Source organism: Epinephelus moara, chromosome 20 (genome assembly GCF_006386435.1).
Source record: "Epinephelus moara isolate mb chromosome 20, YSFRI_EMoa_1.0, whole genome shotgun sequence".
Taxonomy (NCBI): Eukaryota; Metazoa; Chordata; class Actinopteri; order Perciformes; family Serranidae; genus Epinephelus; species Epinephelus moara.
In genome coordinates this window covers 34,189,568-34,213,036 of record NC_065525.1, presented here as the reverse complement: position 1 = coordinate 34,213,036, position 23,469 = coordinate 34,189,568, and the positions used below count along the sequence as shown (strand labels likewise).

Sequence of the window (23,469 nt, the reverse complement as noted above, 5' to 3'; positions counted from 1 at the left end):
AGACAGCTGCTGCCGTCTAATTTTTAAAGCTCTTTATGTTGGATTTTTTTTTCTTCCTGTCAAAACTTGTATGTCTGATTTTGGGTGCAGTGCAGCGATATATTCCCTAATTGAAAGAGGCTTACAGTTAAAGGAATATATGAAGGATTTCATGAATTAATTAACTCTAATATATATTCAAGTCCTGAAGCTGGATAATTGATATTCATCCCTCACTGGGACCACAATAGAAGCGTAGCAGGGATTTGCACTTCCATTACAACAGGGCCACCTTCCTGAAGATGTGTCTTCAACTGATGATGGCTTGTCTTGAGTGATGACGTCCCCTGTTATCTTTGCTGCATGTGTTTTTCCACAGCAGGGCAGGTCAAAGAAGTTGTAGGTGAGCTGTTTGCAGAGGCACAGTAAGAGCCTGTTGTCACTGCTACCCACTGAAGGGCATGCAGCCCGGCTTTTAGACCTACCCTAGATAAGGTCCATCTTTGGTGCGGCTTGGCTTTCCTCGACATGGCCAAGAGTAACAATGGAAAAAGGGTATTAGATGTGAGGATTGATACTGTTTTTATGTCTGCTTGCTAATTAAAAGGCTACATTCAGTTGTGATTTACTGGTCCATCTACGTCCCAACCCTCACTTATGGTCATGAGCTCTGGGTAATGACCGAAAGAATGAGGTCGCAGATACAAGCAGCTGAAGTGAGTTTCCTCCATGGGGTGGCTGGACTCAGCCTTAGAGATAGGGTAAGGGGCTCGGACATCTGAGCGGAGCTCGGAGTAGAGCCGCTGCTGTTGGGTGTCGAAAGGGGTCAGTTGAGGTGGTTCGGGCATCTGATCAGGATCCTCCTCCAGCTGGAGATGTTTTAGGCACCTCCCACTGGTAGGAGGCCCCGGGACAGACCCAGAACATGCTGGAGGGATTACGTATCTCATGATAAAACGTGCTGTTTTGAAATGTATGTAGGCTGACTTTGTTTGAAAGCAGGATAAAGTGTTGCACACTCTGGCTCGATATGCATTTCTCTTTTTTTTTTTGATTACAAACTGGTCATCTAAATAAAAGAGAAATGTACACGGAGTCGGAGTGTGTGAGACACATTTTTCCAACTTTCAAGTACACTTTAGTGATCAGGACATCACTACAACCATTAATGTGCATTACTTTGTGTTTATTATAGACTGATTTTGTTAATCCAGGCTAGCTGTTTCCTCCTGTTCCCAGTCTTTATGTAAAGCTAAACTCATGGAAAGAAAGTAAAGAATTGCATTTACCAAAATGTTGAAAAACTATTTTTTTAAAAAGACGTTTTGGCTTGATGCATCCATCCATCCATCTATTTTTATTCGCGTGTCTGAGGCCAGGTCGTGGGGGCAGCAGGCCAAGCAAAGCGCCCCAGACGTCCCTCTCCCCAGCATCGCTTTCCAGCTCCTCCTGGGGGACCCCAAGGTGTTTGCATGAGATATATAATCCCTCCAGCGTGTTCTGGGTCTGCCCTGGGGCCTCCTACCAGTGGGACGAGCCTGGAACACCTCAAACAGGAGGCGCCCTGATCAGTTGCCTCAACCACCACAACCGACCCCTTTTGACGTGAAAAAGCAGCAGCTCTACTCCGAGCTCCTTCCAGATGTCCGAGCTCCTCACCCTATCTCTAAGCTGAGCGCAGCCACCCCACAGAGGAAACTCATTTCAGCCGCTTGAATCCGCGATCTCACTCTTTTGGTCACTACCCAGAGCTTATAACCATAGGTGAGGGTTGGACATACATGGACCAGTAAATCGAAAGCTTCGCCTTCCATCTTGGCCCCCTTTTCACCACGACGGTCCGGCGCAGCACCTGCATCACTGCAGACGCGGCACAAAACTGCACATCCATCTCACGCTCCATTCTACCCTCACTCATGAACAAGACCCTGATATACTCCTTCGCTTGAGGCAGTAACTCTCTCCCAATCCAGAGGGGGCCACTGACATAAATTTAAAAATCATATTTTCCACCAAAGAACAAGAACCAGAACCAGCCATAAAAAAAAAAGCCAATAGTTCCCACTGAATCATCAGCCATGAAGGGCAACCATCACAAGTAAAGTACAGTAATACTAGTTTAACATTTGATTTTATGGCTTGAGAACACAAAGTGTTGCAGAGCCCAACAACAAAACAGTACCAGCCAGACACTTAAAATCTAGTCAAAATCTAGTAAAAAAATCTAGTAAGAAATAGTCACGACATCAACCAACACTTCTATGAAACTTACAACAGTCATTTCAGACTGAAGGGCAACAAGTACCTCTTAAAGTGTAAGAAAGGTGTTTGGTTTTTTTGTTTGGAGTAATAATAACACAGAGAGAGAACGACAAGGTTCGAGGACTGAAGCAACATCTCACATCTGCCGTGTTTCCAAGGAGACGACAGTGAAGGTCGAGTCATGTTTACAGACAGACTGGTTAATCTACCTTCACTGAGGAGATCGACTTCAGCAAACACAGATACAGACATCACATAACAACACTCAGCCTACACTCGAATCAATTAACAAAGGCAGAATTTAACCACAAGCAGTTTAAAAACCTCAATAAAAATCATAGCAAACATCCTGGAGGAAAAAATCTCCTCCAGATCAAAGAGTCACAGTTCACAGCCATGAAATTACATCAACCATCTGTAAACAATGAGCTCCCTCTGCTGGTACATTATTAGTGAAGCAGAAAACAGTAATGCAATGCCACTACATGATGCCAAACTGAGACACAGGCGGGCAACAGGAGTAAAACAAAACAGGTGACATGACAACAGGCACAGATACACAAAACTATGTCTTAAACTTAGTGCTTTTAAAGACTTTCTCAAGCACTAAAGGCAAATAGTATATGTAGTCTGGTGCAGAGGTAGGTTTGATGTATATGGTTATTAAAATGAGTTAGGTTAATCTACATTTTGCCAACAGGTCAGTCCAAGTATAAAATAAAAAACAGTTTGAGGTTCAGTGGTTGGTTTAAAGATTTGTACATATTAAAAACGTGAACCTTGTGGACCTTGACTTATTTTGACAAAATTACATTTAAAGATGGATAAATGACATTAGATTAAATTCACTGATTTTCTGTAGCCGCTTATCCTGTTGGGAGTCGCAGGGAGGGCTGGAGCCTATCCCAGCTGACACTGGGCGAGAGGCAAGGTACACCCTGGACAGGTCACCAGGCTATCACAGGGCTGACACATAGAGACAGACAACCATTCACACTCACATTCACACCTACGGACAATTTAGAGTCATCCAATTAACCTGCATGTCTTTGGACTGTGGGAGGAAGCCGGAGTACCTGGAGAAAACCCACGCTGACACAGGGAGAACATGCAAACTCTGCTCGAACCAGGAATCCCTTCGCTCTGAGGTGCCACATTTTAGATTTTAGATCAGAAGAAATGTTTGTAGCAATTACTCAAAATTTAAGACTATTTAATGACTTTTAAGGCCTAATAGTTATAAAACTGAAAATAAAACTTTTTAGGGGCTTGAAGACACCCTGCTCTGAAAGACTAAAGGTTAAAGTTCAGGGTTGCTTCAAAACGACATATCCACGACTTAACAAAGACAAGACTCCATTCATACAAAACAATTATCAAAATGAAAAACCGCCTTTAAAAAAGACATCATGCAATGAAGACTTTAAAGGGAAGCTTCTGTATTTTTCAACCTGGACCCCATTTTCTCATGTTTTTGTGTCCAAGTAGGTAATGGCAACAACAGTTTTAGAAACTGGTTCCGTATTTAGTGGGACCACTGCAGCCATCTGCAGTGAAACAGGCTGCAATGTTACCACTTGGGGCAATTGTGCATCGTCAATTTTTGACAGGCTCAAGATTGTTATTCTTAGTGTCTGACAACGTAATGGAAAGATTGCCTACAGAGATAGACCATTTTGTTTAAGAGTGAGGTCCTTTGTGTTTGACCCAAAACAGCCCCAAAATTGCCATCGCCAAACCCACCAGACTCCATTTAAATAAACAGTAATTTTATCGTAATAAAATATGCTCTATGCACATTAAAATTACTATTTATTTAAATGGAGTCTGGTGGGTTTGGCAATGGCAATTTTGGGGCAGTTTCAGGTCAAACAAAAAGGTTCTTACTATTTGACACAAAGGTCTATCTCTGTAACGGTTCTTTTCATAATGTTGTTTGACACTTAAAATAATAGTCTGAGCCTGTCCATGGCAAAAACAAGCACTTAAAGTGGACGTATATTGAGGATGCACAATTGCCCTAAGTGATTACACTGCAGCCTGTTTCACTGCTGCTAACTACAGCCCTCTCACTCAATACTGGACCAGTTTAAAAATGTTTGTTCCCATTAGTCATTTAGTCACAAACATGTGGGAAAACAGCGTCAAGATTGAAAAAAACCAAAGTTACCCTTTAACTTGTAAATTTCATGGATATTATTGTGATATAATAAATGTCACGAACAGATGATTTTAGAATAAAGCTGAGATGTGTGGACTGTAAATCCAACAAAGGGTGACACATCCAGAGTCATACAGTATAACTCACAGCACACAGGCCCTGATGAGTCATATGAATGTATTTAGTAGCTAGTATTAGTCAGCATACAACAGCTTGTCGCAGGGTTTTTCTTTTGCTATTCTTATTGTTTGAAAGCTAAATCAAATAACTATTCACACCACCAACATGTCTCAAAATAAGAAGCGGGAATTCAACTGCCTCATTTTTTCACACTGAAAATAGATTTTTAAGGCCCTACACGCCCTGGAAAACCCTCAGTGTTTTTACTTATTTTGCCAGATTACACCTCTGCACAGGAGAGTGGGTGTGTATACTTAACACAACATTTCTGTTATTCTCTGTTAACTTTGTTGCACCTCTTAAGGGATGGCCCTATTACACTTTGGTCATACAAAAATTCGCTCAATTTCTCCTTACAGTACAGAGGAAAAATCCAAGCATGCACACTGGTGTCAGGGCTCTGCCTCTCATATTATTAAGTGAAATGAAATTAATGATGAATTCTATTTAGCTGCTTTGATTTCAGGTCTCTGGCATCTTTCCTACTGGCTCACTGTCACAAACACTGGAACACAACAGAGCTGTTGTTAGCGTTATTAGTAACACCTGTGCTTTTAGCGCTATGACAAGTAAAAACAGTCTGCTGTGTGAAAGGCCTATAGAGGCACTGATGCACTGTGTTTGGATATGGAGAAGTTATTGTTCTCACTTGTCTCTTTTTTTAGCACATTATCAAACTGTCAGACTGCAAAAAGACAAGAAATGTCACCAATTAAGCTTTTATGTATTGTTCATTTATTTGTTTATTTATATATTCACATGGATTCATTTATTGATTTTAATGGCAAAAGAAAAATATATGCTACCAAATTCTGGTAAACAGCAGCATGAATCAAATAAAAGTGATACACATACATAGAAAGAACATAAAATGGGAATAATTTTACTTTTCTGTATCTGTATCTTTTTCTTATCTGTACTCGTTTTGGGCAGTGTTCAGACTGGAAGAGGGTGGGGCCTAATTGGGAGCCTGATATTGATAAGGGTTAATCAGTAGTTGCTATATTTATTATGTAACATGAATGTATTTACAGAACAATCTCAGAATTAAGCTTTAAGTCATTTTTTGATCTAAACAGTAAGAGATTAAACACAGTTATCCAAATGAGGATTTTCCTTCATCACCAGTACAGATATTGACATATTTTAGGATGTCATTTTAGGACTTGTATTCATATAAAGTACATTATTTGTACTGGATATTTGTTTAATCCAAGTATTCGGCTCAACCCTAATGGTTACCAAATATAACAGCTCCTTTCTCTGCTACAGAGAGGGAGGTGTTCCCCAAAGCTTGCTGCTGTGTTTACAACCTACATCTTGATGGAGGGTAGTGCTGCACGGGTTGATAAAAATGTGTGATTGCGATTAGATTAATCGTGCAGCACTAATGGAGGGTGCTTCATTCAGCTGTAAGGGGGGCTACAAATGCAGTGACACTCTGAGACAAAGTGGGAGTGAGAAGGGTCAAGTTTTGGAAAGGCCCTTACTGAGGGGCAGATCAGATAAAATAAAAACAACTGAGACAGTACCTTATAGAGCAGGAACTTAGACCTTGATCATTCTTACTGGTACACAACTCCCTGCATCGCTCTGCCAATGAGGCCTTTTTCACAGCAGACACTGACATTAATAATGACATTAATAATGACTGCATGACATTTAGGTGAGTGAGCTCTGGGGCTTTGGTGCTGTGCGTGCTGGCTCGATAGCATGGCTTGCAGGGACACATCATGGGTCTGAGAAATTGTTAATGACATTAGTTTCACCTGTGCCTTAGCATTATAGGACTATAATGAAAAGCACAACTGTGTGGCCGTGCAGCGTTCCATAATGGACTTGCAGCGGAAAATAAGAAAAGAGGAGGAAAAAAAAGCATTTGGTTTATGAAGAACATTAATTTGAAAAGAGTGTTTCCAATGGTTCATTCATAATTTAGATTCTACACACGTAATATACTTTATTTTATGAATAAACATGAATGCACTGCTGTTGGTGCTGCCGTTCATGCTTCCACAGGTAGTTTGTCATCACAGGTAGTTTGTCATCATAGTAAAGACGTTTCCACAACAACTTGCTGCTCAATAAATAAATTCGGGCCGTGTATTGTTAAGGATATGGAAATATGATACATATCTGATACAGGGGTTATGATTCAATATGTTGCGTTGCTGTAAGCAAGGTGATATTGCGATTAAACGGTCATGAAGGCCATAGTGAAATGCAAGGAATCCTAATTATTATGATTTTTATATTTACCATTTAAAGCATTTTTGGGTTCCTTGGGATACACGAAAATTTGGAACATGTGTGAGGACTGGCAAAAACTGCAATCTTATATGGGACTCCTTATTGGATATGGAAAATCGTCTCGTTAGTGCCCCCTTAATAGTTTTCAAAGTTAATGCCCCCACCTATAAATTTCACGTAGATGAATGAAATCTAGTGGGCATATCATAGCCAGACTTACAAAAAAGTCTCTTGGAGCCATAGCCTAAACCCTACAGGAAGTCCACCATTTTGAAATGAATGTGCAATTTTTCTGCGTTTTTGGCCATTTCCAGGGATTGAACTTTAAACGAACTCCTCCTACAGATTTTATCAGATTGACTTCAAATTTTGTCTGTACCATATTAAGACCTTTGACATCAAAAGTTACTCAAAGCTTGAGTTTTCATCAAATCATGTGACCGTGGCCAGGCGTCAAGTATCTACATGCCAATAATTGGTTATGGCACCACCTACTGACAACAGGAAATTACAACATGTTTGCAAAGCTGCTCCAGTAAAAGTCCAACTTGGAAGGCTGGCCAGACTACAATTTTCAGCCCAATTACTGTCTCAGATGTTATCCCTATTGACAATAAAAATCAGATACGCTTTCAGTAAAACACTGATTTACACTTTTATCCACACTAAGACACTACCCATAATTAGTTTATATCCTAAAATTCTGTAATAGCTGTGGAGTAAATTATGAATAAACTCTATTCTACAAATAAAAAGGTTCAGAACTGAGCCTATGAACCATACATGACATTTATTATCGAATCAAAATGCACTGTTTTCCACAACTGACTCTTTCATGGAGACTTGTACACAAAATGTAACTAAATCATTCCTTCATAATAGTAAACCCCTGTCTGTAACACCCTCCTGCATCATGCTCACTCACTGTAAATCACTTTAGGTGACTGTTGTTGTGTTCATCCTGAGTTTCTGCACTGTCTGTGCATCAGACCGACAACAATCCTCCTGTGTGCTAAAAGACACGTGTTCCCGGTAGAACAAATTGTTCCCGTGCAGGACGCCTGAGTTTTGCTCCAACTGGAAAAATCTGTTGATGCAGTTTGTTTGTGTTTGGCAGTTCTATATTTATCACTCTTCCTATCGGCCTCATGAATCATTTAGCAGATTCTTTATTAATGCAGCTGCAGTAAGCACAATGATGTGCCCTTTGGCTATCTGTTAGCTGTCTTGTGTTGCTTTAAAGCTCATACGTCAAACTGTAAACTGCAGTCATGTCCTCAGAAATAATAAATGAATCTGTAAATGTACATGTGGATATGTGAGTATTTTTTCTTTGGCTTGTATTGTTTACATTTTCATGTGAGAGTATACTGGTGCTTCCAAGACATACTTCCAAAGTTTTAAGAGATTTTAGAGGGCAGGGGTGTAAATATAGACAGTGCAGGCAGTGTGGTTGCACTGAGGCCCTCTAACAATGTGTTGGGTGGAGAATGGACCCTTATGAGTGATTGCTATCTTGGAAATATGCCTGTTTTGAAAGAAGAACTCTCATGAAATTCAAAATAGTGCCATTTCCTAAATATTTTCTCTTTGGGGTCAGAACGATCTGATGAATATTAAAAAAATAAGCGTTGTCCTTGAAGAGGAAGTACTTTTTTTTTCCCCAGATATTTTTTTTGGCATTTTTGCCTTTAATTGATAGGACTGCTAAGCATGAAGGGGGGAGAGAGAGGGAGTGACATGCATCAAAGGGCCACAGGCTGGAGTCTAACCCGGGGCCGATGCGGCAACAGTCTTGTATATGGGGCGCCTGCTCTACCACTAAGCCACCGACGCCCCAAGAAGAAGTACTTTTTAAGAAAAAAATGATGTCCTCATACAGGGACAATGGGTTTATTTTTAATATGCACGAGTGTGTAATAAAACGAGACAATAATTAAGTCCCAACGCCCTCAAATGAGACGATAATAAGGTCCCAATGTCCTCAGGAAAGATAATGATTAAGTCCTAATGTCTAAAATTGTGTACGCTAATTAACAGCGTCTCATCTTGTTACTGTTACTAAAATTGGTCAAGTTTGTTGCCATATCAAACTACAAATATTATTCATCATACATAAACAAGTTTAACCATTAAATGTGATCAGGTTTTGGAACTTGTCCACTTTGTGTCGGTATGGGCTGCAGACTGACTTGGCAGAGAGGGCTGCCATCTTGTTTTAACATCGATTAGTGTATTGTGTATGTCCTTGAAAAAGGACACCTTCGTCTTCCGTCCGTTTTCCTTTTTTTGTAAAATGGTCGGTAGCATCTAAAACAGAAAGTATATGTTTATTCCAAAATAAACTATAATAAACTATAAAATTGTGAAATTAAAATAATAATTATTAATTTTCTTTGGTATTTTTGTGATATAAAGATATGCAATGATTGCTGGGTAACATGTAGCCTATTATGTGACGAGATGGTATGTGCACGATGGCGTACACTATCGGACCCATCATATTACCCTGCACTGGGGCCCATCGTCACTACCTTACGCCACTGATTCAGGGTGAGATGTAAAAAACAGGCCTCCTATTTGACGGCACATGAAATTTATTTCAGTCTGATATTTGCTCTGCCACCCTTTTCCATGGTTACATATCATTCAATATGATTTTAATTTTATCACCTTGGATTATCATCATTATCATGAAGATTATAAAAGCTATAAATCAATTATGAGATGGACAAGAACTTAATCAGCAACAATTCTGATAATTGCTTTATTGTTTGGGTAATTCTTCAAAGAAAAATGATATATAAAATTAATTAGATATAAAACCAGATATAAAATTATCTGGTTCCAGCCTCCCGAAGATTTCCTGTTTGTTTTCTTTTGTTGTTGTCTGAAGGTATTAACTGAATGTATTTGGATAAATAACATCTCAGAACTTCTCTGCCCTACTCCAACTCCCGACCTCTTACTGTAGATCCTCCTAATGATGTCTTTTAACTGTCCCACAATCGAGGCTGGTAGGTAAGGGAGATCATGCCTTTGTGGTAAATGCTCCAAATCTCTAGGAATGGTTATTGCAGATAGTGGTATGTCAGCCAATAAGTAAATACTACAAGACACTAAAGAAATGCCAAACTAGCTTTAAGATAATTCAGAAACACATTTTTACATAGTCTGTCCAGCAGAGAGCCCTAACAAGTTTATTTTTCAACTGTAAAATATCTCAACCTCAATCAGGGGAAACACAGTGGGACAAGGACGAAAGTTAATGCGGGGAATGTCCCAGTGGCGTGGGCGGGTCCAACAAACGCTGACTTTCACACAAGGGAGCAGTGTTTGCGTCCCGTAAGATTCTAAAGCCAAACCTTGTTTTTTTTCCCTAAACCTACCCATGTGTGTTTGTTGAAGGAAAAAAAAAACGTCAATTTGCAGTGTTGTACCAACATAGTGCATTTATTTTGAAAGAGACTGTATGTAAACGTTAAATTTCCTGTGAAAACAGAAGTGTATTTTGAAAGAAGACAATGCATGTAACAGGCAGAACTTGACACAGAGTCCCAGAACGTCAGCAACCAACGCACCCAGGGTACCTTGCACGTCGTACGTGGATGTGGAAAGTCCATGACCAAACACGCCAATATGTGACAAGGTCGGAGTGAGAATGTGTTGTTATAACAGTCATTCTGCTGTTTTATGCAACTAACCAAGAAAAGAAAAGTTGCTGATGTCCTCTTGTAGCCTTGATATATTTATCTTTTATTGAACATTTTAAATTTGATGCCCTTAATGTCAATTTTGTTTGAGGTAAAAAAAAAAACGGTATCAAATTGATATTTTTCAAGATAGGGTATTGAAGTTAGCAGTGGTGTAATTAAAGTTATGACAGGCCCTAGTGTGCACTAACTTGAATGTGTTGTCTTGACACAACTAGTGACTTGACATTGCCCATCAACATATTACCCAGCAATCATCATTACATATCTGACAAAAATATCAAAGTAAGTAAGAAAATTAATCTTGAACAGTTTGTATAGTATATAGATTTTATAGCGTAAGTAGAAAGAGCATATCATTTTGTTTTAAATAGCTAATTGGTTTGTTTTTTTAAAGAAAAAACTTGAGGACATATATAGCAAATGGCACCATTTTTAAATTAATAATAACACAGGTATATTTCCAAGGTGGCAATCTGAATCACTTGCAAGGGCCTGCTCTATCTATGGGCCCCTCCACCCCAGGGACCCCAGAGCAATCACACTGCCTGCACTGTCTATATTTTCACCCCTGGCAGTTAGAAATTTCAGTATAGTGGCAACACTAATATCTATCAGATTTATGAAACTCCCAAATATCAATATCAGCATTGGTGGGGTGATAGTTAAGTTGTTGTTTGGACTAAACAACATGCACATGTTTAAACTTTTTTCCTAATGTTTATCCAAACAATCAATCGAATTAGTATATTGACAAAATACTCAGCAGCATCAATAATGGCAATAATCATTATATGAAGCCCTTATTATCATTTCCACTATTATTATTATTGTGTTTATCCAGTTTCTGTATAGCCGAAAGAATTAAAAGGACACAAATGGGACCCTGAATAGGAACAAGGACAAACTTATCCATCCTTTGTTTGTTTGTTTGTCTTTATAGAAACAATACTGAATAAGGTCTTACTTGTAATTCCTCACATATGACTGATATTAAACCCTATTCCATGTCCTAATAAACCGGATATATCTGTGTCTATGTGCGGACAGTGAGCGGTGCTGCCGCTCTGCGCGCTGTCCAGCAGGGGTGGTGCTGAAAGAGCTGGAGCTGAGGCCTGGCATCTCTTCTAACAGGCCTCTCACATCACACCTCACAAAATAAACAATAAATACAAACACCATGAGCCCTGAGACGTTTCAAACACACCCCAGTAAAGGCACATATATAAAGTCAACACCCGCACTGAGCCTTCATTAGACGCGGCTGCCTCAGAGACCAAATCACGGTGAGACGTTCACGACCACAAACAGAAAAGCAGACACCGCTTTTAAATCCCGGGCCTAAAAACAAACAAAGTTCAGTCTCTATGTTGTTTACATGTTTCATTCTGACATGTTAAAAATCACTTTCTGTGCATCTTAACAGACCACATCCACACCGCGCCTCCCCCGCCATTAGCAGCCCCGGTATCCCCCCACAGTATGACAAATAAAATCGGCGTCAAGCGGCACCGAGGCAGGTGGCTCCGTACCTTTTGTAGTCGGAGGAGAAAATCCCGCCGCTCGCCGGGTCGTGACCATATTCGGGTTCCCCGACGCTGGACGAGCCCCCCTTCTCATCGTTGAAAGCGGAGCTGGCGGACATTGCCGTGGCTTTCTGTGTTTTTTCTGTCGCCCTCACAGAGCAGCGATGGAGATTTAGTGCAGAGGGCAGCAGGATATACGGCTCTTAAAGGCGCCGTTATCTCCGAGATGCACGGTGCAGAGAGGGAGGGGGAGGGATGATGCTCCCGTCACGTGACGTATTACAGATTGTAGTCCTTAAACCCGGAATTATTTGAGACAGGCTCCCTCAAGTCTCCCTTCACCATTCCAATGTATATCTATCTATCTATCTATCTATCTATCTATCTATCTATACATATAGATATATATATATATATATATATAGAGAGAGAGAGAGAGAGAGAGAGAGAGAGAGAGAGAGAGAGAGAGGCTGGGCCTGGTTCACTTGTGTGACAACTAATTATAACATGCACAAATTTATAGTTAAGATAATCGTAGCAAACAAAAAAAAGTACGATCAACAAAAAAAAATGGCGATCCACTCACACACAAGATGAGATGTACATATTATGAGTGTCACTGCCCATACCCATATGACCTAACTTTCCTAATAACCACAATCACAATAATAAATAATAATATCCCAAAACACTAACCAAAAACACATAATAAAAAATTATAAGCCATCCCAAAACTTTCTACCATATATATATATATATATATATATATATATATATATATATATCTACTGTATGTATATATATATATGTGTGTGTGTGTGTGTGTGTGTGTTTCTGTAATTTCATTATTTATTTTCAGTAACAGTATTGATTGTAGCTGAAATATAGCCAGCAACGCATGGTGTCCAGTTTTGTGGATAGATGATTAACTGTAATGTCCTCCCAATATAAAATCAATACTATCATCTGTATTACTCCTTAGATGTAACTTGATGTTGTCATATTTTATTTACCTGCAACTCTCTCCTACTGTAGAAGGACTGGCAAGATATTCCTGAGCTGCACAACATTTCTTGCATTCTGTCGGCCATCTTGGTTTTAATTGATTTGTGTTGCACTTACGACTGGCCAGTGGGTGGCAGTGTATGTCATGACGCACTAGGGTCCACTGTAGTGATTTATTTGCAACTACAGCATTAAAATCCCATGCATATTAAAGAAAATGGCTGTCCACTGTAGTGAGTACTCACAAACAGATTTCAACACACTTGTGACCAAAATTTGAGAGAAATACATCTATTGAGTGCATAGAAAAAATGCCTTGGATCTTTAAGTTAAACCTGGGAAAAATGCAAGCAAAAACAAAAGTGTTGCGATTAAATTTTTGTTATCTACTCATCATATTTGGTTAATATTTTGTATTAATAACCTACCTTAACCTGTAACTGAAGCTATCAAATACATGTGGTGGAGTTAAAAGTACAATTTTGGTCTCTACAATTAAGTGAAGCAGAAAAATAAAGTACCATAAAATGAAAACGCTGCACTGTCTAGAGCTGCAAGAGTCCGAAGTCAGTTTCAGATTTGTTGAAACTTTGCTGTGATATAAAAACGACAATAACTCAACTGTGTGAAACTAACTTCAATCTCAAAATGTGTTCTTGGCAGTAACTGACAGGCGCAAGGGTCGTTGCGTTTCCATGGCAACTTGGAGCAGTTAGCTAAGGTTAATGAAGGAGACAGATCCATTTTAAAACACACAAACTGGTAAAACTCCGAAAATAATGAAGAAAAGTAGTCTGGCGCTTAACTCGTAAGTTCAAAGATTCACAGGAAGTCATTTTTTTTACAATACACATAAAGGTAATTGAGCTAACATAGTTCAAACACGTAGCAGAGTTAGCTTACCTTAGCTAGCGGTGGCTAACGTAAGTTACTAGCCTAACCGTTATGCCCGTTATGCCGATATCTTCATTTTGCTTTCTCCTAGATCTTCATCTTCTCGAAGAAGTTCCAGCAGTAACAGTAAACGTCACATCCTGGATAGGAGCACCAGTAAAGCCTCCAGAAGAGAAGTTAAGGTATCCATTTATCTAAATAACTGTAGGGCAAATGGTCCCCTCTCCTGTCGCAGTCATTATACTGCATCATTGGCGGCTGTGCCTCAGAGGAAGTGCACTGATCTCAAGATCGGTTGTTCGATCCCCGGCTCCTCCAATCTGCATGTCGAAGTATCTTGGGATATCCTGCCTTGGGCATGATGCTGTGGCCGGTTGAGCAAAACACATTATTATTTGACCCTAAGTATAAGGCTTAACATTTGTCTGAGCTTAGGGACTTACTTAAGGGTGTGGCACAGAATCCCTTAAAAAGTTTCCTTTGTGAACTAAAAACACTAAGTTATTTACAGCATTAAAAGAGATTTTATAACTGTAAAATTCTACCGTCTCCATGGAGACTGTTTGCTTGTTTGCTAGTGATACCTGTTACCGCTTCACCTGTCATTGTGTCACAAAGTAGGACTGTAAATAGTAAAGAAACAGCAGAGGAAAAGAAGACAAGAAAACAACATTGTTTGGAGGGAGAAAATGTCTTACTTCAGGACAAATACAGTAAAAGAAAGCACACACTAAAAAAGTAAATTTGATCCACAAATAACAGAAGACAGCGAATGTAGGAGGATAGTCTGGTGAAGAGGTCCCATAAAAAACCACACATATAACCATAACCTCGGCCATGTTAAGATGGAGTCAGAGGTACCTTAAGTTAGTTTTCCCTCACTTTGGTTGCAAAGGTCTTTTGTGCAAAGTTTAACTAACTTTAAGGGATTCCTTATAAGATCATGAGAAGGACAACATCTAAATGCTTAAATGAACACTTAAAAGAAACAGAGAAGGAGAAGAATTAAGGGTGTTTTGTGCAACCGATTTTAACGTTAACTCAGACTTAAAAGAAAATCTCTGTTGCTGTGTGAGAGTGTGTGAACGGTCACTGTTGGCACCATGTATGATAGCCTCAGCCACCAGTGTGTGTCCATGTATGTGTGAGCGGGTGAACATGTGACATGTAGTGTAAAAGTGCTTTAAGTGGTCGGAAGACTAGAAAGGTTTTTTTTTTTCTTTCTTTCTTTTTTCAGAAAAAACAAAACAAAATAAATCTGAGCTCAAAGTATTCCATGTCTCATGTTAATTTTGCAAAAAATAAACCATTTGCACTAACTAACCAGCATGCACTACAAGAGTGAAAAACCAAGGTTCTTTTCAACTCCAGGATTTCATTGTAACCCTTAACTTTAAAACATCAAAGGGTAGGTTTTAAAAATCAAATCAAATAATAAAAATTTATGATTGAGGGAGGGTCACCCATTTTATGCCACTCACTCAAGGAGGCTCAAGGAAAATTATTTGTTACTTCAAGGAGGGTCAAAATAAATGAAAAATAAAAAACGTAAAAATGAAGAATAGTTAAATGACTTACAATTTTAAGGTTAAATTCTATCAAAAATAAATTTATTTGGAAAGGCAGAATATGCACTTTGTATATGTGACATTTATCCATTAAGATTTTGAGATCACTCGTGTGTGTCCTACTTTGGCTGTGGTTCCTTCACAGGTGTTAGACAATGATGGCAAAAATGTCACTCCTCAGCCCCTGTATCACGCAGAGCCCCGAGACATGCCGTCCAAACCAGGCAGATTATTTTTGCATGAAATCTCTCCTGGCTCAGGTTCAGACCACTGGAATACCAATTCAAGCTCCAGTACACCCTTTTGCAGGTACCAGGTGGCAACATTCACATACACCCTCTGCTCTGATTATTTAACAGCAGCTCTGGAAACAGATTTATTGAAAAAGTGGACAGCAATGTGAAAAAGTGGGATTTATAGGAATATAAATATATACAGTATGTAAATGGCTGTGTTTGGCAAATTTTCCATTATCATATATGATGACCGTGTGTTACATTTGGTTTTGTTTAGCGTGTTACAGCCACACAATTCTGACCACAAATGTCAAGCTGTAATGACACTGTTTCTGCAGCTCATTTATGGGTAGTACCCTACTATCCAGACTCTCTACGACAACTTCACTGACTAAAGAGACTGAGGATAGTGTTCCTAAACCGGACATACCAATAAACCCTCCAGCTCTAAGCGGTTAGTACTATTTCTTTATCTTATTTTTGTTTTTAATATGTGTTATCATTATGTTGATTATTATCATTGTTTTCCCTTGGCAATTTTTTTATATTGTGTTGTTTGAAAACCCCTTTAATTTGTTCAGTTTGAGAATGTATTGACAATACAGTTTTTTATTTCCATACTGTATGCAATAAAATATTGCCATATCTACAGCATCTTATGATGAAATTACATTTTTGCAGCAGATAGTCCTTTGTGGTATTTCACACATGTATATTCAGTCTTTATATATATTTGTCTCTCGTTCCCTGCCAGAGGTGCCGATGAATAGAGACAGTGTACAACAACATGTGACAGAGGAGATGCTGGATGAGGAAATGGAAATCTGCCTCACAGAGACAGACACCATTTCTCTGCTGGACATACCCAACACTTCTGTGTCAGAGGATGCTGATGATGCAGAAGATATTCAGTGAGTAACGTCCTCTGCTTGTTTGCTTTCTTGAATGTTAGGCAAGATCTGTAATGCGCAACAGAAATAGGAAATAGAGCTGCACGATTATGGCCAAAATGATAATCACGATTATTTTAAACAATATTGAGATCACGATTATTTATCACGATTAATCATTCCTTTTAGGGACAAAATATTTTTAAACATCAATATCACAGTAGATCATATTGATTAATTGTGGGAAGCCAAAATCGTGATTAATATTCAATTAATTGTGCAGCCCTAATGGGAAGTGGCACTTTACGTCCTCAGCTTGAGAACTGCCTGTCAGGTACTGTACAATATGTATGAAGCTGCATGTCAGTTAATGTTCTCTGCAAACATGCTAACCAGTAACATGTTGTACTCTTCTTTGGTTGTAACAAACTGTTGAAGCTTTCACCTTGTTCTTACAGAGAGACAAACACTCGATATGCTGCACTTTGCAAGAACAAAATGGGCAATGATAAGTATGTGGCACACTCAATGCAGACGTTTACTGGAGCACCAAAAAGCAAAGAAACCCAGACTGACACACTCAGCATGAAAAATGAAGGTATAAGTATCCTGTGTCTACTGTGTCTGTTTAATGGTAGTTTCATAAGACTTGTTCAGGTTCACCAGTACGAATAGTGTGCAGGTCAGTTTATAGTTTTAAACCTTAAAGGTCCCGTGTGTAGGATTTAGGGGGGATATATTGAGACGTATGTTTTCTTTAGTGTATAATCACCTGAAGATAAGAATCATTGGCTTTTGTTACCTTAGAAGGAGCCGTTTATATCTACATAGGGGGCAGGTCCTTGACCATGTTTCTATGGTAGCCCAGAACGGACAAACAAACACTGATTTTTAACATGGAACTGCTTTATTCAGTGTTTTTACAGTTTAAATCACTGGGCCGTCCTGAACATCTGATCTTAAGTTATCTGGGAAAATGTTCAGCAAACATTAGCAGGCGCTGGACTAGCAGCACGTCTGCAACAAGCAGAACTGTGTCAGAAAAACACTGATTAATAGTGTGAAACTGCTTTGTTTAGCTTTTTGTTGGTCGTTTTTTTATTACTGTTTTCGATCACTCGTTTATTTTTGGAGAGGAAGAGACCTGTGCAGATGATTTGGCTCCCAGTATAATCCCCCTGGACAATGAACACTGGAGGAATCCTAACCAGGAGTTTACGTTTGACTTATGGGAGATGTTTCAGCTGGTTGCAGTCTGCAGTCCTCACTGCTAGAGGCCACTAAATGTTAAAGTTAAAAAGCTCAAATGTTTTGTCTGACAATGTAACTTTATGGATGATTAAACACACAAAAATCTGGCTGTAAAAGTGACATTTATTTCAAAGTCCAACATGAAGTCTCCAAAGACATCAGCCAAGTTTTCTGGCTGTATTTTCTAGCTGATGTCACGTTGTAATGTTTAAGTGAAAACAAACACCTAAGACTTAAAGTGATATTCAACTGTTATCAGTTCAGATTTGTCTGATTGATGCAGTTGGCTTTCCAGCCTCAGAATATTGCATTGCAATCCATCAGTTTTTGCTATGCTGCTGTGGTGCTGAGTTATTACTGTTCAGTTTTTCAGAGTGATATTATCTCATGTCCACAGGCACAATAGTGACTATCTGGGACATCTATGACTCTTTCTGTGGCCAAAATGAAACCCAAAATGAAAGTGAGATGGCTGATTCTCCAGAGAGTACTGTGAACACCAGCAAATGTCAAGAGAAGAGAGGAGAGAGGAGCAGCGGCGCAGTCAGCACAGATAAGAGTACCTGTAAGAACACTGACTCTGTTGTTTAGGAGAGGTCTAAGAATGAACAGATTCTTGTTGTTTAACACTAGTTTTGCACTAACAGGCACGTGTCATTTTCTCATATTTTACCCCCCTCAGGCAGCACCATGAGCTTGTTGTTAGAAAAGGAAATGAGTGGCAGCAGTATAGATGCTGAGTCTGACCCACAGCTGATCATGATGTCAGAGTCATTCCAACACAGCTTATTAGTGATGGAGAGGAGCATCGTGGCAAACATCTTTCAGCCCAAGCTGGCTGCTTATAGACAGCTGCCCATACTCAAAGGTAAACTCAGGTCATCACTGCTTTGGCACATTGTTGGTGCAGGTGAACGATAGACTTAAACTCAGGGCCTTTGTCCTTTTGCTTCTACTACAACAAAACTTGTAATGTTGATTGCGTAAGACTCTGACAGCGCAGTGAAGCCTAGGACCAAGGATCAGAGCAGGAAGGTCGAGGAGAGCTCTTTATCTCCAACTCTTGAACGTCTCTGGGCTTTCAGCTGTGAGCTCACCAGAGGGTGCAACATCACCAGCATGGCCTGGAACAAGAAGAACCAGGTAACACAGGTCAAAGACCAAAACACCCAGACCAGTTGCTGTTGTCTAAGATCAGATAAGATTCTGCACACCAGTGTCAGTGTCATTATGTGTTTGAAAATGGGATTTCCATTTAACTGCCTTCACTCTTTATAAGCAACATTTAATATACATTTTTACAATGAAAATATATCTGCAGTTTGCACTTTACATTCAGTACTTTAAGAACTGTGTGAAGCACTTTATGATAAGATTACCAAAATAGCAGACCTGCAGGAGCTTCCCTTGGTAACTAGAATTATAATGGGCAAACATTTACTGTTTTATGATTCCAGTATTACTAGTCTTTGTATAAAATGAATTAAATGCTTCTTGTATGTCTCACACTTTACTTAAAGGTATACTTTGCAGGATTATCCCCCCCAAAAAATAGACTAATATGAAAGTAATCCCATTCAATCATCACTTGTAACCCTCTAGAAGTGTGTGGAGGTGTATTTTCTTCAGAGACTCTGCCCTCCTTTGAAGTGTACGGGACATTGATGGATTTATAAAAATGAAACGACCATGTGCAAGACTGTAAGCAGCAGGCTTCAAAGAGGCACAGTGCCGAAAAGTACACAAATATAGCCAGGCCAAATCAAGCAGCAACGTCCAGGGCTAAAAACATGGAAGTGGCAAAAACTACAGTTCTTTGAACGGCCACTTGACGCTGGCTCTAGAAGCCAGTCAATCGCCATAGACACCCAAGTTAAGATGCCCAAATTTAAAGCATGAATAAACATGTTAACAGCCTGATGGGAAAAAAAGGAATTTGGTCTCTGTAGCTAATTTCCCCTTCATGACACCCCTCACTCCTCCACAGCACCAGCCTCTTGTCCAAATATGGTCATTTCTGGCTTAAAAAAACAAAAACAAAATGGTGACGGCCCAAATACTAAATCCGAGGCTTCAGAACAGGAGTCCACAAACCAATGGGTTATGTCACAGTGGCTACGTCCATTACTTTTTACCGTCTATGTGTGAAACACCAAACGAGAGTGGCTCTTAGATTGGATTTTACTTTTCACTTTAGCTGCCTGGTGAGTGTGTTCACAAACAGTTCCTGCATAGTATATCTTAAAACTCTGTTTGTGCTCTGCGCTCCCTGTAAGGATCTCCTGGCAGTGGGCTACGGCAGCTACGACCCCAAGAACCAGACACCAGGTTTAGTCTGCAGCTGGTCCCTCAAAAACCCTACGGTACAGTTAGAATTGTTTTGCCCTTTATTTCCTTTCAGCCAACATCTTAGTGCCCTATCTAAACTCTCCAGTATCACCAATATACTGCATATTATGAGCTATATAAATGCAGTTTGTTTATCAGTTTAGTTCTGATGGGAGTGACTGACTCTAAATGTGTACCCTTTGCAGTGGCCAGAGCGAGTCTTCCACTGTCATAGCTGTGTGACTGCCCTGGATTTCTCAGACAACAGCCCCGGCCAGCTGGCTGTGGGGATGTACGATGGGACTGTAGCCATCTACGACATCCAGAGTCGGACCACCCCGTGTATCGCCAACAGCAGGTGAGGACTGAGTGTTTGTGTATGCATGGTGGAGCATGGGAATAAACTCTCACATCATATACACACACACACACACACACACACACACACACACAAAACCTTACTACTGGACCAAACGTCTTTACTCCTAGCTGTCCTAACCTTTTTGTTTTGTAGTGAGTGTTACAAGAAGCACCTGCATCCAGTGTGGCAGGTCAAATGGATCACACCATGTCAAGAGACGTTGTTATCAGGGGAGGAAGCTCTGGTCTCTTTGTCAGCAGACGGCAGGATTGCCAAGTGGATTCTCTCTGGCAATGGTCTTGACTGCATAGGTACTGTAGTCTGTAGCGGTTTCAAACTTCTGATGATGAAATCTTTTGAGAGTAAATATAGTAGATTCAGAAGAACCTCTTGACATAACCTTTGGTAAAACATGCTTGAATGAGCTTTGTGTTTAAAAGGCAAGGAAACAACAACGCTCAGTATGATTCTATCACTAGAATTGCCATTATTTCATAACCTAGGTAATTGTTAAGTATTTTTGCCACTGTGGGTCTATGTTGTTTATGAGTTGTTTGGCAAAATACTGTAGCTCTACCACAGTAGCTGGCACAGGCATTAGTTTATAAAGATAGCACAAGATGGCGCCCCATCGTCCAAATAGTGTAGCACAGCATGACGTCATCTTCACATTTTCTATAGCAGTGCTCTAACACAACAATTATAATATCCATATGTTTTTTAAATCATGTGTTCTTAGACCTGCTGAAGCTAAAGAAGACTCACAACTGTAAACAGAAAGCTGAAGAAAATAAGACAGAACTTAGTCTGTCAACAACAACTTCTGGTCTTTGTCTTGACTTCCATCCAACGGTAAGTAAGTCACAGAAATCACTTCAATCCTAGGCTGGTTTTAACTGATCTTAGTCCTCAGGCTACAAGCTTATTTCTCATTTAAAAAAATTTTTAAAAAATCATAAAACATTTCACCTGACTTCCTTCTTTCAGATTAACTTTTTTTCTTGTTCTCTGACTTCATAATGCATTACGTTTCTCCTGGATTGCACTTCTGCTGCAGGCTTCCAGTATATATCTGGTTGGCACATTGGACGGCCTCATCTGCAAGTGCTCCATCTCCAACAGTCAGCATTTTCTGGACACCTACCGAAAACACGCTGTAAGTCTGTCTGGATAAACCCTTTGATTCAATTTGTTTATTCATTTTCCGTAACTGCTTATCCTCTCGGGGATGGCAGGCGGGGGCTGGACTATCCCAGCTGACATCGGGCAAGAGGCGGGGTGCACCCTGGACAGGTCACCAGACTATCACAGGGCTGACACATAGAGACAAGACAACCATTCACGCTCACATTCACACCTACGGACAATTTAGAGTCACCAGTTAACCTGCATGTCTTTGGACTGTGGGAGGAAGCTGGAGTACCCAGAGAAAACCCTGGTACGAAGAGAGCATGGAGGGGCTCCCCCACTGCAGGGTTCGAACCCCCCACCCTGGGTTTGAACCAGGAACCCCCTTGCTGTGAGGCAACAATGCTAATCCACCACCCTGGCAAATGCCAGTATATTCCAGGACCGCTCTAAGACGAGGGGCATGTTATTCAAAGCAGGAGTCATGGAATAGCAAGTGAATTTAAGGCTTCAACCAAATTTTAGTCTCATGAATAATGCTTTGACTTCAAAGCAACTTGCAGACCGAACCTGCAAAAACTAGTTTGAGTTGTTCTGGCTGATGAAAATATCTGTGAGGAAAAATGTGGTCATCATTTCTACATCTTCTGATGGGCAGAAATACCTAATTCACATATATGTGACAAGTAGAGAGCTGAAGAACACGTAGTCACAATAACAAAAAACATGTAGTGTTGACTTCAGTAATGCTGCTACCCATTTACTACACTTTGATTATTTCAGTGTATTGACTCCATATCACATCCTGCTCTCTCTCAGCTCCCCGTGAACCACGTTGAATGGTCTCCATTTAGTTCTGATGTGTTCCTGAGCTGCTCCTCTGACTGGGCCATCAAGCTGTGGAAGCAGGACCTCTTAACCCCCATGTTGAGCCTCACATCTGCCCAGAAGGCCGTGTCTGCTGTCAGGTGGTCCCCAAACTGGTCCACAATATTTGCAGCCATCAGTGGTCAACAAGTGGAGATCTGGGACTTGACTTCAAGCATGTGAGTCAGACTGACAGAGAGCCTGTGTTTCTAAAGCTACATCTCGTTTACTTTTATTTGATGCTTTTATCTGAGTTGGAAATAAATCTAGTGTCCGCGAAATAAAAATCTTTCCTTTCAGCCGGAGCCCGATCATTGTGCACGATGCTGCAGCTGGTGTGAACATGACGTCCCTGCTGTTTACCAAAGGGACAGACTGTGTCTTGGTCGGGGACAGTGATGGGCAAGTGACCGTCTACCAGCTCAAGAACCTCAGTGTGGGAGGAGGCAAGCAGGTAAACTGATGTTCTTCATGTAGCCTGTTGCGAAACACATAAAATAAGCAAGCACGTGCATGTATGAAGTAATTTGTTGTGTTTGGTAGATTTGCAGAGCATACAAGTGCATACAATCTCTTTTATAGCAAAGCATAGGCAGGACAATTTTTGAGAGAGGTCTGGATGTTACAGAATAAATGATTTCATTTTTAGGGGACCTTGCAGAGCTCTAAAAGTCAAAGCAGTCTTTATAGCTCTGATCTGGTACAGACTTTGTGAAGCATCAGTACAACAGAGGTAGTCAGTGTAGGGACAAACATTTAGTACACTGTACACAGGTCAAACTGTCTTGTTCTTTCTTTCAGGTGGACAGTTTGGAAGACATCATTCACTCTGCAGTTTCCAGGTCACAATATTACTGTACTGTACTGTAG

At 40.1% G+C, this 23,469-nt stretch overlaps 2 protein-coding genes across 7 annotated transcripts in view; one reads left to right on the top strand and one right to left on the bottom strand.

The window, feature by feature from the left end:
* The window catches only part of LOC126407614 (AP-3 complex subunit beta-2), a 70,504-nt gene extending 58,230 nt beyond the window's left edge, over positions 1-12,274 (bottom strand). For all 6 annotated transcript variants that reach the window (XM_050072672.1, XM_050072678.1, XM_050072673.1 and 3 more), the window contains exon 1: positions 12,078-12,274. In XM_050072672.1, coding sequence (XP_049928629.1) covers positions 12,078-12,190 — 113 coding nt within the window. In that variant the 5' untranslated portion in view covers positions 12,191-12,274. The remainder of the gene's footprint in view (positions 1-12,077) is intronic.
* A 1,581-nt stretch (positions 12,275-13,855) lies between these two features.
* LOC126408132 (dynein axonemal intermediate chain 4-like) lies at positions 13,856-23,469 on the top strand. Its single transcript, XM_050073525.1, has 17 exons — positions 13,856-13,884; positions 14,062-14,152; positions 15,684-15,847; positions 16,113-16,218; positions 16,531-16,685; positions 17,123-17,262; positions 18,313-18,462; positions 18,598-18,783; positions 18,904-19,058; positions 20,192-20,278; positions 20,450-20,601; positions 20,758-20,915; positions 21,344-21,456; positions 21,662-21,760; positions 22,552-22,778; positions 22,900-23,053; positions 23,401-23,469. The coding sequence occupies exons 1-17, from the start codon at positions 13,856-13,858 to the stop codon at positions 23,467-23,469; spliced, it is 2,235 nt and encodes a 744-aa protein (XP_049929482.1).

Coding starts and splice junctions, on each gene's coding strand:
- LOC126408132 (XM_050073525.1), top strand. CDS start 13,856: ATGAAGAAAAGTAGTCTGGCGCTTAACTC. Junction 18,463..18,597: donor GAGGAGCAGCGGCGCAGTCA/GCACAGATAAGA, acceptor TACCCCCCTCAG/GCAGCACCATGAGCTTGTTG. Junction 21,761..22,551: donor ACACCTACCGAAAACACGCT/GTAAGTCTGTCT, acceptor GCTCTCTCTCAG/CTCCCCGTGAACCACGTTGA.